General features: G+C 40.7%; 2 protein-coding genes across 4 annotated transcripts in view; both read right to left on the bottom strand.

The window, feature by feature from the left end:
- Window positions 1–900: 900 nt before the first annotated feature.
- Window positions 901–6,868, bottom strand: LOC146664549 (dihydrofolate reductase). Its single transcript, XM_085411713.1, has 6 exons — window positions 6,190–6,868; window positions 5,802–5,851; window positions 5,233–5,338; window positions 5,004–5,130; window positions 2,100–2,215; window positions 901–1,621 (listed from the first exon to the last, which is right to left on the bottom strand). The coding sequence occupies exons 1-6, from the start codon at window positions 6,294–6,296 to the stop codon at window positions 1,531–1,533; spliced, it is 597 nt and encodes a 198-aa protein (XP_085267839.1). The 5' UTR covers window positions 6,297–6,868; the 3' UTR covers window positions 901–1,530.
- Window positions 6,869–8,409: 1,541 nt separating this feature from the next.
- Window positions 8,410–11,791, bottom strand: part of cry1b (cryptochrome circadian regulator 1b) — a 20,790-nt gene continuing 17,408 nt past the window's right edge. For all 3 annotated transcript variants that reach the window (XM_085411733.1, XM_085411732.1, XM_085411731.1), the window contains exons 9-12: window positions 11,336–11,487; window positions 10,660–10,862; window positions 9,469–9,606; window positions 8,410–9,087 (exon numbers count right to left, since the gene is read on the bottom strand). In XM_085411733.1, the coding sequence (XP_085267859.1) occupies window positions 9,005–9,087; window positions 9,469–9,606; window positions 10,660–10,862; window positions 11,336–11,487 (576 nt within the window). In that variant the 3' untranslated portion in view covers window positions 8,410–9,004. The remainder of the gene's footprint in view (window positions 9,088–9,468; window positions 9,607–10,659; window positions 10,863–11,335; window positions 11,488–11,791) is intronic.

The following is an 11,791-nucleotide window of genomic DNA, read 5'->3' as shown; positions in this document are numbered from 1 at the left end:
CGTAAGATGGACTCCAGGACCAGTGCTTTGTGCAAAAGGAAAACGTGAAAAGATTTTCTTCTAGAGGGATTCAACAATGAATGATCTGTCTTTTCATTTTAAAAGAGAAAAGACTTGGAAGGATGAAGACTGAATGAATGCTTGGTGACCTTTTTCTTGACCCTTTGTGACTTCCATGCAGGGGATGAGACAATCCAAAGCGTGGGTTGGTCATGCTCTTATTCAGGAATGGGCATTTTGGGCTGCAGACTGTGACATTAATACCAGTGTTAATAGCATTTCTCTTGCAACAGTAAACTAGACATGTGCCAAAAGCCTCCTGTTCTAGTTAAAAATATTTCCTTGGATAAAGACCCCTTTGTATTCCTCATTCTTTTGGGCTTTTTAGCAACAAATGTTCCTCTTGTAATTGGATTAGTGAATAACTGTGCCACTGTGTATCCTGTCCCCGTATGCTCATTTCATTGGCTCTGATTAGATATCTACTCAGGTGGTGGTTGGTTTGAGATAAAGACTGCATGAAGTCATCATAACAGAGGTCTAAGCAAAGTAGTGATGGATGCTAGACAGGAAGATAAAAACTCCCAGAAAACTCTCACTTAGGTTTGTAGTGAAACACTGATCCATGAAGTCTTTTTCATAGACAGTCATACACCCACAGACAGTCCATGGAGCTTTTTAGTGCTAAAATATATACATAGTTTACTCATAATTGAGGTGTTTTCTTGTTCTGATTAAGTTAGATTTATTTACTGAGCAAAAAAATGCACTGGCTAGAAACAAGAGGTAAAATATTGATAATTAGTTAACAGCAGCATGCTCATAAGCTTTTGGTCTCTTGCCTCATTGATATATCTCCATCTACTGGCTAAAGGGATCACATACAGCCAGATAAGAGTAAAGTATTTTATTAATACTGAGAAAAACAAACAAACAAACAGTGTCAATTACTTCTCCATTAAAAATTCACCGTGTACTTATGGTTCCGTCTTTAAAAACATCCCAAGAAAAGCCGGTATCAACAAATACGAGTCTCACTATTTTGAACTACCATGGATTTAAGCAGTAACATTTTAAATAAGACATATTATAATGTGAAAGCACACAGGTGGAGTTATTAAATCATCACTTTCTAAACAGGCACCTGTCAAGCTGACTGAAAGGGTAATAGATCTACTGTGATACTTGGAGTACTGGCATTGATGCAGGCTGCTGACTGACTCAAGCACATTTTCTGCGCTGCATTAAAATGACTGAGTGGGAGGACGAGATAGGAACACTGCCAAACGACAGGGCAACAGGAGAAAGTGACATGCCAGATCTGATTATAGTAGCTTAAAAAAAGAGCAGAAACTAAAAAAAGTAAAATAGTTGAGCAGCAAGCACTGCAGCACTGTTGGAGTGTCTGTACTTAAAGTGGCTATGGACTGCAAAGACAAAGAAGTCACATTTATACTGTTTGAATTATTCATCGACTACATTACTAAAAGTCTTTAAGACATTGGCATTTCTTTAATTAAAAAAGGTATTCTACACAGTGTCGGCAGTGTCTCTCTTGAATACTTGGTATTTGAACTTAATGCCGTTCTCCTCTTGAATTTCACTTGGCACACCGGGAAATCTTATTTGAAAACGAGAGAGAAAAAAGGTTAATTAGAACAAAAACAACTGATCATAATTTAATAAAACAATCAAAATGCAAAAGGCAGATAGGCAGAGTAGAATTATCCTCACATTCATTAAATCTGATATTAAAAGGTTGATTATAAAACTCCACGATAATCTCCCCTAAGTAAACATTTGCCAGTTTACTATTTCAATTCAGTTTTATTACAGTAACAAAGCTGTTCAAACCCTTGGTAAGCAACCTGTTAAAACCAAATGTCTCAGGCTGACAGATGGCGCTGATGTTGACTTTGTAACAAAAAGCAAAAATCACTTCCTCACTGGCGTCACAGGCTGGCTGGGGGCACATAAAAAAAAAAAAAAAAAAAAAAAGCAAACTATTTCATAAGAATTTCAGTGCCAGCAAATTCACAAAGAGACACTGAGCCTTTGGGATCAGTATGCCCTGCACTTCAGATGAGGTGAAAACTTACCCTTCCTGTAGTTGAAATAGATTTTTGTCAAATTCTGGGAAGAAAACATCACAGTCATAGTCAGCCATGACGTCTGTCAGGTAAAGCAGGTCACACCAAGGGTGGTTTAATGCATCCTGGTTAAAAGGAAAAGGAAGAGAAATGCTATTCACATTGAGGATACTAAAATACAGTTTTCCCCAAAGTAGATTTTAGGATGTTGTTGGTGGATCTTATTCCCTATCATATGTATGATAGCCCTGAGAAAGATACTCTAAATGTATGCAAATATCCTCTGACAACCAGAGAACACAGCTAATTGCTCTAGCCACTGCAACTCTGTTAAACCACTAGAAACAAATGTGTGAAAAGCTGATGTTACACCCCGGCCTAGGCAACCGGGGTGCAACGTAGAAAAACAAAGATAAGGAAAATAAAACCACGAAGGCTCTCCACCAAAATCCCAAAACGAAAATATCCCATGACGAAAGTATTGACAAACCCATTCACAACTATTTACAACAGACTATTTACAACAAAACACCAAACTATTTACAACACGGGGGAGATCGCGACCATGACACACTGAAACACAGGGTTTAAATACATAGAGGGAGCAATCAGGAAATGGACCACAGGAGGGAAACACAGCTGGGGCAAATTAGAACTGACGAGACAGGGAAAATGTAAACTGAACACACTAAGATAACACAGACTTTTAAAGTAAAGCAGGAAATACATAAGCCATGCAAAAACAAAACACTGACACACCGAAACGTAACATTTCCCCCTACCCAAAAATCAAACATGTAACCCCAAGTGAAAAGTTTGATGCAGACAAACGAAGGCTGAAACGAAGGCAGACGAAGCTGATGGAGGCTGGAGCGGTCCCTCGGACCCTCCAGCGAAGGCGGATGAAGGCTGGAGCGGTCCCTCGGACCCTCCAGCGAAGGCGGATGAAGGCTGGAGCGGTCCCTCGGACCCTCCAGCGAAGGCGGATGAAGGCTGGAGCGGTCCCTCGGACCCTCCAGCGAAGGCGGATGAAGGCTGGAGCGGTCCCTCGGACCCTCCAGCGACGACAAAGGCTGGGGCGGTCCCACGGACCCTCCCCCCAGCGAAGGCGGATGAAGGCAGACGAAGCTGATGGAGGCTGGAGCGGTCCCCCGGACCCTCCAGCAGAGGCGGATGAAGGCTGGTGCGGTCCCCCGGACGCTCCAGCAGAGGCGGATGAAGGCTCCAGCGAAGGCGGACACGCAGCCCACCAGCTGCACACACGGACACGCAGCCCACCAGCTGCACACACGGACACGCAGCCCACCAGCTGCACACACGGACACGCAGCCCACCAGCTGCACACACGGACACGCAGCCCACCAGCTGCACACACGGACACGCAGCCCACCAGCTGCACACACGGACACGCAGCCCACCAGCTGCACACACGGACACGCAGCCCACCAGCTGCACACACGGACACGCAGCCCACCAGCTGCAGAAGGCTGGAGCGGTCCCTCGGATCCTCCAGCGAAGGCAGACGGAGGCTGAAGCGGTCCTCGGACCCTCCAGCGAAGACAGAAGGCCGAAGCTGTCCCTCCTTCGGACCCTCCAGCGATCCCGGACGAGCCCCCATATGTTACACCCCGGCCTAGGCAACCGGGGTGCAACGTAGAAAAACAAAGATAAGGAAAATAAAACCACGAAGGCTCTCCACCAAAATCCCAAAACGAAAATATCCCATGACGAAAGTATTGACGAACCCATTCACAACTATTTACAACAGACTATTTATTTACAACAAAACACCAAACTATTTACAACACGGGGGAGATCGCGACCATGACACACTGAAACACAGGGTTTAAATACATAGAGGGAGCAATCAGGAAATGGACCACAGGAGGGAAACACAGCTGGGGCAAATTAGAACTGACGAGACAGGGAAAATGTAAACTGAACACACTAAGATAACACAGACTTTTAAAGTAAAGCAGGAAATACATAAGTCATGCAAAAACAAAACACTGACACACCGAAACGTAACACTGATCAATATATCACCCACTCAATATAATTTAACTTTAATGAGGTGCTGAAGCTTACAAAACAAGAATGCTGTGTGTTAACATGTCACTTTGGAAATAAGGCACTTTGTTATGCAATGGGAGAAAATCACCATCCACTTAGAGCTGAGTATGTGAATAATGTTCCTTGGTGCTAAAACACACCAAGGAGCCACATTTAAAGCCTCTTACTTTAAATGTGGGAAACTCTAAGCATACATTTGAATTTTTCACCTGTAACTCAGGATGTAGAGTCAGTAGTTAGTTTCCCGGCTCCTCCAGTCTGCAGACTGACATAACCTTAGGTAAGATACAGAAGCCTGAATTGCCCCCAATGCAAACGTGTGTGTGAATGTTAGGTAAAGTGCTTGGATATAGAAAAAAGCCCTGTGTGTGTGTGTGTGTGTGTGTGTGTGTGTGTGTGTGTGTGTGTGTGTGTGTGTGTGTGTGTGTGTGTGTGTGTGTGTGTGTGTGTGTGTGTGTGTGATACTGGGTGAATGAGGCCTCTAGAAAAAAAACACTTTGAGTACGTACTTAGACAAGAAAAGTGCCATATACATACCAGTCCATTTACAATTTATTCAAATATCACAGTAAGTTAGGACAGTTCAGACACGATCCATGTTAAAAACTAGCTGGAAGGTGGATGAATTGAGGGCTTACACCAAAGTAAATATTCTTTTTGACTCCAAATCATGCAAGTCTATTATAGTAGAGTCCAAGAATAAAAATATGGAGTCGTACATAAGCTCCAGTCTATGGTTTCTAAGTTATGGCTTCACTTCTTTACACGTGAACATGTGAATAACAGGTCCTACACTTTAAATACACTGCAGTCTAGGTGGATATTGCCATACTGGTTTACCTTGTAAAGCTGCACTCCACCAACAATCCAGATGGTCTCTATTAAGTCAGCGAGGGGGGGCTCTGCAGCCAGGCGGATGGCACTGTCAAAGTCTCGACACAGGAAGTGTGCGTGATCGGGAACCGTGCTGAAATCAAGACCGCAAAAAGAAAAGATGATGAAGAGAAAACGGGGAAAAATAAAACTGATTTCTGGATGATCTGAATTTGTGTGTCTGTGTAACACTCACTCCAGGGTTTTACTCAACACCACATGCAAAATATTGGGAAGTGGAAACAAAGATTCAGGGTGGGAGTTCCAGCAGAGTCTACCCCAAACCATAAAATTCATCCTTCCTGTGTTTTACAGAATAAAACATAATTAATATCTTGGCCTTTGTAGTTTCTGTTTCTTTTTAAATTATTGAACATAATATAGGACTGGGTATCAAAAGGTTCTAATGAATTAAGCCGTCCTCACAGAATTTACACAACTACAGTAAAACATTGACAAATCCCTCAGTCCTAATGCCAAACTGAACTGAAATGTGTCCTTATTACTTGCTTTTTTATGAACTCTTCCATGATTTATTAATAATAATTATTATTTTTTGAGAGGGTGGCTGTAGGTCAGCATGTAGAGAGCTACATAGGAACCAGTCCATTTACCATTTTTTAAATGAATATTATATATTTTTTTTTAAATGTGCTCATTACGTTTTGGTCCCTAAAGGCAGATGTGGTTTTGGAAGCAGTGTTTCAAAATTGTGAATGACACCCGGACCTCTATGACAAATGTATGATGGGATGTGAAGAATACCTGGTCTCGACACCGTTTTGACAGTGTTCATAAAGTACTGGAATTCAGTCCTGTGAAAGTCACATTTCCAGTGTTAAGTCAGGCAGAAAACAGTTGCATTTCACAGTAAGCTCATTATTCTGAGAAAGCTGACTGCTGCTCACAGGGTACATCTTTTATTATCCTCAAACTCTGACTTCTAGCACTGCTGCCCGCACTGTTACAACTTAATGACACTGATATTTACAGCACATACTGATTGTTACCTTTGTAACTTGCTGTTTGAACCATTATAGATAAGCAAAAGGTAAAACTCTCATTAACTGTCGCCCATGCATAGACTACTTATTCTATTTGATTTTTTAAAATTAATTTATTAAAAGCGTCACCACAGTGGTTTAACTCTTACGGTAAATCCCAGGGCAGTTTTCCATCTTTCCCGATCCCCATGTCGTTGCAGGCTGCTGCAATGAGGCGAACGGGTTTCTTTTGCAATTTTTCCCAGCTCGTTTCCATCTCCAGCAGCACTCAAGCCAAACAAATCAGAAGGGATCAAGCTCTGCATCGAGAAATGCGCCTGTGTGGGAACAATTTATTGGGGTTTGGATTCTATCGCCGCCCACCGAGTCCAAGCTCCTTATTGGACACGGTCAGTGCATCCACAAGAGGTTTGTTCGCGTTTTTCGCAGCAACGTGACTCACGAGGTGCCCTCTTCGCTAATGCACAATAATCCCCTAAAATATTCAGACCCTTGTGTTACTCTAGTGAAAACAAAGTGAACGGTTTAGTTCAAAATCTCAACACAGCTGCTGCAGACACGAAAGCTGGTAAGTAAACAAAGATGAACTTTGATTAAATTGCAAAGTAACAAAGTGTGCTGCAGGGTTCAGACAGGAAAGTCAAAAAGACAAAACAACAACAACAACAACAACAACAACAACAAAAAACAGTCTCCAACAAAACATAATCCAACAGAAGAACAATGTGAGGCCAGAAAGACCCCAAAGCACTTTTGGATAAATGCGTAAAGGTGGATAAACGCTGAAGGAGAAGACGACTTGGAGCGAAGAACGATAGAAAGCAGAACCAATCAAATGTTCACTAATGAAACTGATCAGGAGCACACAGACAGGAAACCAAACCAACAGATATGATTGGTTAACTAACTAAAAGGGGGGTTATTCCCGCTTTGAGTTACAGGGATTCTTAATCAATTTAGAGATGTAGACTACAAAACATATTTTGCAGTCTTGAGCCACCTTTTCTTTTTCTTTTGCTTCCAAGGAGTTATGTTTTCTTCTATCTTTAAAAGTGAGCAATGGTTCTCCAGCTGTTCTAAATGTCTTTCAGTTTTTCTTTGGTTCTTTGGACAATATAGGTGGTTTTTCTGTACAGTCCTTGGACCTGACTATTTTCAAAGAAATTTCGGGTTTTTTTGTCCACTTAGCACTGACATCTCAACCATCAAGCTTAAAAAAAAAGGTATCCAACTCCAGGGATAAACTAGGGTTGTGTGTTGATTATATGCCATGTATAATGTATACATACACGTTTCAACAAATCAACTATTTTCCTGTAAAATGAAGAAATGAGCCTCAGTTCTGTATTCTAAATACACACAACTGCTGGGATAGTTTCAGTCTTTCACAATATCTGTTGCAACATTTACAGCCTGAGTTTAAAGGTGGACAAACTTCATAAAGGATGCCGAGTGAACAAACTCTGGTTCAGACCAATATATAACTTCTGTTTAAATGTTTTAATGCAGGGCCTGACATCATTTCTTACTCGTAGGTTTCAGACAAGTTTAGTGCAGATTCAGTAGGTCAGTGAATAAAGGGAAGGGTCTTTTGGCTAATCTGTCACCATGTAAATTGGATCTAAATGGTGGCTGGATAACTCCAACTTGGCACCAACCACACATGACTTTTCATAGACAAGTTGAAGTTTCACAGCAGGAAAAGCAGGTGTGTTAACGACAGCTTCATTCCTCTTAGGGGGGGTGTTGCCGTTATCCATACGGTTCCCTGGGACACTTGGAAGTGAATCATCGTGGTTAAAATGCCACAAATGCTTAATTTATCAAGTCAATATGTCTGCTGTGAAACAAATTTGAGGAAGTGTCTACTTCAGGTTGGAATATTGAAGAAGGCAAACAGTGAATAAAATTAGCATGAAATGAGTTACAGGAACAAACATCTGAGGTATCATAAGAAATGAGAACGCAATAATATTTCATCCTTTATTTCAATACAATTGTAATTTGGTAATTGATACAAAAATAACAGATTTATGATCACATGGGAGAAGGGGGGGAGGGGGGGCTTGCACATTTTCAGAGAACTTTTTTCCCCCAGAGTTTTTTTTGGTAGCTTTATTTACAAAGGAATTTTGAGATCCTGTTACCAAATATACAAAAGTTGGAAATTAAAAAGAAATATTTACAAAACGTATGACGCCTTTTGTATGGCCTGCTTTAACAACGTGCTAACCTTATTTACAATCAATATTGTATGGCTGTAATAATGGTGCTAAAGATACAGAGGGCTGTTAAAAAATAAAAAGAAAGTTTATCCAGGTCATTTTACTTTAAGTCAGTTTACTAAAAGTGAGTGATAGTGTCAGCTGAACACAAAAAAAAAAAAAAAAAAAACTCCTACGGTTCTGTCACTCTAATGGGAATAGTTTTTTTATTCTGACATTTTTACATATAGTGTGGAAGCTGAAGCATCAGATCAGGCTGTCTGAAAATCACTGATTGTGTTTCACCTTCCAATCAGAGCCTGATCATGTTCTGACCTCATTAATGTGGAGTGTAGGGGGGGTAAAGCGCACTGGCTACTAGTTTCAGCATTTGTACAATTACATATTGTAGTGGAAGACAATAGGTAGCTTCACAACATCCTGATGAGAAGATTTTATACTCAGCTGTATTTGCTGCTTTACCCCTTTTGCAGATTCCTTCTGTTAACTTTTCATCTGTTCCTGAGATCTATAATGTATCCGATCGAGTCAAGTCCTGATAATTTGAATGTCATGTACTAAAGAGTTTTTAAGACTAAAAGTCAAAAGATAGAAGATAAATCCAGTTCCCCCCTCCCTTTCGTGCTCTACAATGGTTGGCACTTTTAGCTATTACTGTTCGTTATTTGGGGCAATGCAGGGGGGATGCTACCCAGATGATACAGACAGACTGAGGAATCCTTGTTCTGTCTTCAGCACCCTATTTACTCTGCTTCCAGGATTTAGAGCTGCTTTCAAGGGGAGTCTCTTCATGACGACGCTTCTGCACAGACTGTGCTCGTTCTGTTTTAAAAACATAACATACAATTAATTTGCAAACAAACTGCATACATGCCTATTCGCAAAATGTACAAAAATGCTAAATGTTAATTTTTTCAGTCCACAATTTTAGCTCGGCTTTATCGGTTTCCAGTAGCTTCTCGAGAACAACAGTAATTCAGCTGTCCTCTGTAATAAAGCCTAATCCTCAGTTTCTAGTTCTCAACAGTTATCAAAAAGCCTACAGGTAGGGAATTCATATATTTAACATTACCCTTCCTACCACTGCAGTCTCATGAGTATTTATTTTAGTGTGAGTCTGATGACTCTCAGAAATTGTATTTTGCAATAAATCAAGATTTTCAATGTTGTAGGTGTGACTATAAATAAATATTCAATACGTACCTGTTTGAGACATTCCCACCTGCACAGAGGGGTCTTTAGAGGACCCTCCTGCACCTTCATTGGTCACTGTGCAGACTGCTCTGGGATTAGTGCCATTTCCACCAAAGTTGGAATTGGCAGGGACTGTTGCCAGCAGACCTGTGAGACAACAAAAGGATTTAAAATTAAAATAGTTAAAATATTAACTATTGGGCTATTTTAAAACAAACAAACAAACAACAACAAAAAAAACAAAACAAAACAAAACAAACAAACAACAATTATATTTATTATTATTAGCCCTGCAACAGAGTGGGTGATAGGCTCCAGCCCACTCACGAAAATTGGATAATTGGAAGAAAATGAATGGGATGGATATTATTATTATTATTATTATTATTATTATTACTACTACTACTACTACTACTTCTGGGTTCAAACTGTTACCATGTGTCAAACATATTCTCTGTGTCAAAGGAGCTTGCAAAGAAAAGCGTCTGGACTTCTTTAAGTTACTTGAAGACGTTTCACCTCTCATCCGAGAAGCTTCTTCAGTTCTAAGGTCAAATGGTGGGGAGTCCCAGATATAAACCTAGTGGGAGTAGTGGGAGATCTGACCTCAGGAATTCGCATGATAAGGTGGGGCCAGGTTTCACAATGAACACACCCGAAACTCTGGCTGATTGGGACCCACGCCCAGTTTCACACCTTGGCTCAGGCGATTAGAGGATCATCAGGGGTCCTTTTGTCCCTCTGTGGGGGGTTACCACCACTAGGTTTATATCTGGGACTCTCCACCATTTGACCTTAGAACTGAAGAAGCTTCTCGGATGAGAGGTGAAACGTCTTCAAGCAACTTAAAGAAGTCCAGACGCTTTTCTTTGCAAGCTCCTTTGACTACGATGACCTGGATGACTGAGAACCTTCACAGACATATTCTCTGTGTGTTGAGTTGCAGATGTAATTTAATACGATGGTAGGAGTATTATGGAGATTCCGGCAGTCACCTGTACTTATGAGTTAGAATTTATCCTAATACATCCTAATGAAGGTATAAATAAGGTTCTGTGCATTTATCAGGAGAAAAAAAAAAAGTCATAGGACAAGATCAGTCATCCTCACAAACAGCAGATAAAATGTTTATCTGAATGGTACACTTAGCAAAATTAATAATGCCATGACATTTAATTAGTATCTAGCTGGCATCCATACCCAGTCCTCTGTAGCAGGAAAGCTGCTGGTAAATCTGCTTCATTCTCTCAATGTTGATGCGACTGGCCTCAGCATGGTTCACCATGGGTTTGGGGTAGTGGACTCCTATGATGCACTTGGCTGCCTTTTGTACTTCATCTGGGGCATTCCAAGGGTCATAGATATATTTGGCTGGAAAACCCCTCAATATCGGCAAGTAACGCCTGCAAGCAGACACAAAATCAGACGAAGATGACACAATGTAATGTAGACTAATGTAACAGACTGGTCCAAGTTCATGGATGTACTGCATTTCATGTTACATTAGCTGGCACACATGCAGTTAATACTGTGGCTCAAAGTGCATTCTTTTTGTCCCATGACAAATTCTCATCAGTGTTTACCAATTACACCACATGACTGTATCACATTTCATATTCAGGAGAACTTCTGTGGTGCAACACAGGCCACATTATCCCAAATACACTAACAATTATATAAAGTGCTAAACAAAGTTCAATGTTCTCTTTTGTAACCTCACCCATGTGACGCTACAAAAAAAACCCAAAAAACAAAACCCTCCCCACAAGTTAACCATGAGATTGTACTTAGTTACTTGAAATGACTGTAGGGATACACAAATACCCACACTATTGTTCCTATTTTCATGTGATACTTCATAAAATGTCTCGCTGACCGTATATAGTCGCCATTTGGGTCGGTGCGTCGTCCAAATCCCACGGGGCAGTAGCAATGAAAAAACTGCTGGAAAAATGAACTGCAAGAAAGCCACATCCAGCTGCCAGCATTTACACTCCAGTCTGCATCCAGAAGCAACTCTTCAAAAACCTGTTTTAAAAAAAACAAACAGAAAATGGTCAACAACAAATGAGAGAAAGAAGACAACAGCAAGGTACCCAATTTACTCTGACTCTTCTTTAAGTGCACTTTTAAACAATGAATAATAACCAGAGTGACTCATGTGCACTTAAATCTGGTGCAGGAAACATGATTTTGGCTTCACTGGACATAAAAATCTATAATAACCTTTCAGGATATTGTTCTTCAATAAGGCTGGGAATAAACCTGACTCCTCTACATCTTCAGATTTATTATTTTTTTTGGCTTTAGAAAATCTAGCCTCATGTAAGCA

Source organism: Rhamphochromis longiceps, linkage group LG7, assembly GCF_057381845.1.
Source record: "Rhamphochromis longiceps isolate RC_006_pf linkage group LG7, R_longiceps_female_GT1.1, whole genome shotgun sequence".
Taxonomy (NCBI): Eukaryota; Metazoa; Chordata; class Actinopteri; order Cichliformes; family Cichlidae; genus Rhamphochromis; species Rhamphochromis longiceps.
Note: the sequence above shows the minus strand (reverse complement) of the source record. Positions and strands in the feature narration are given on the sequence as shown.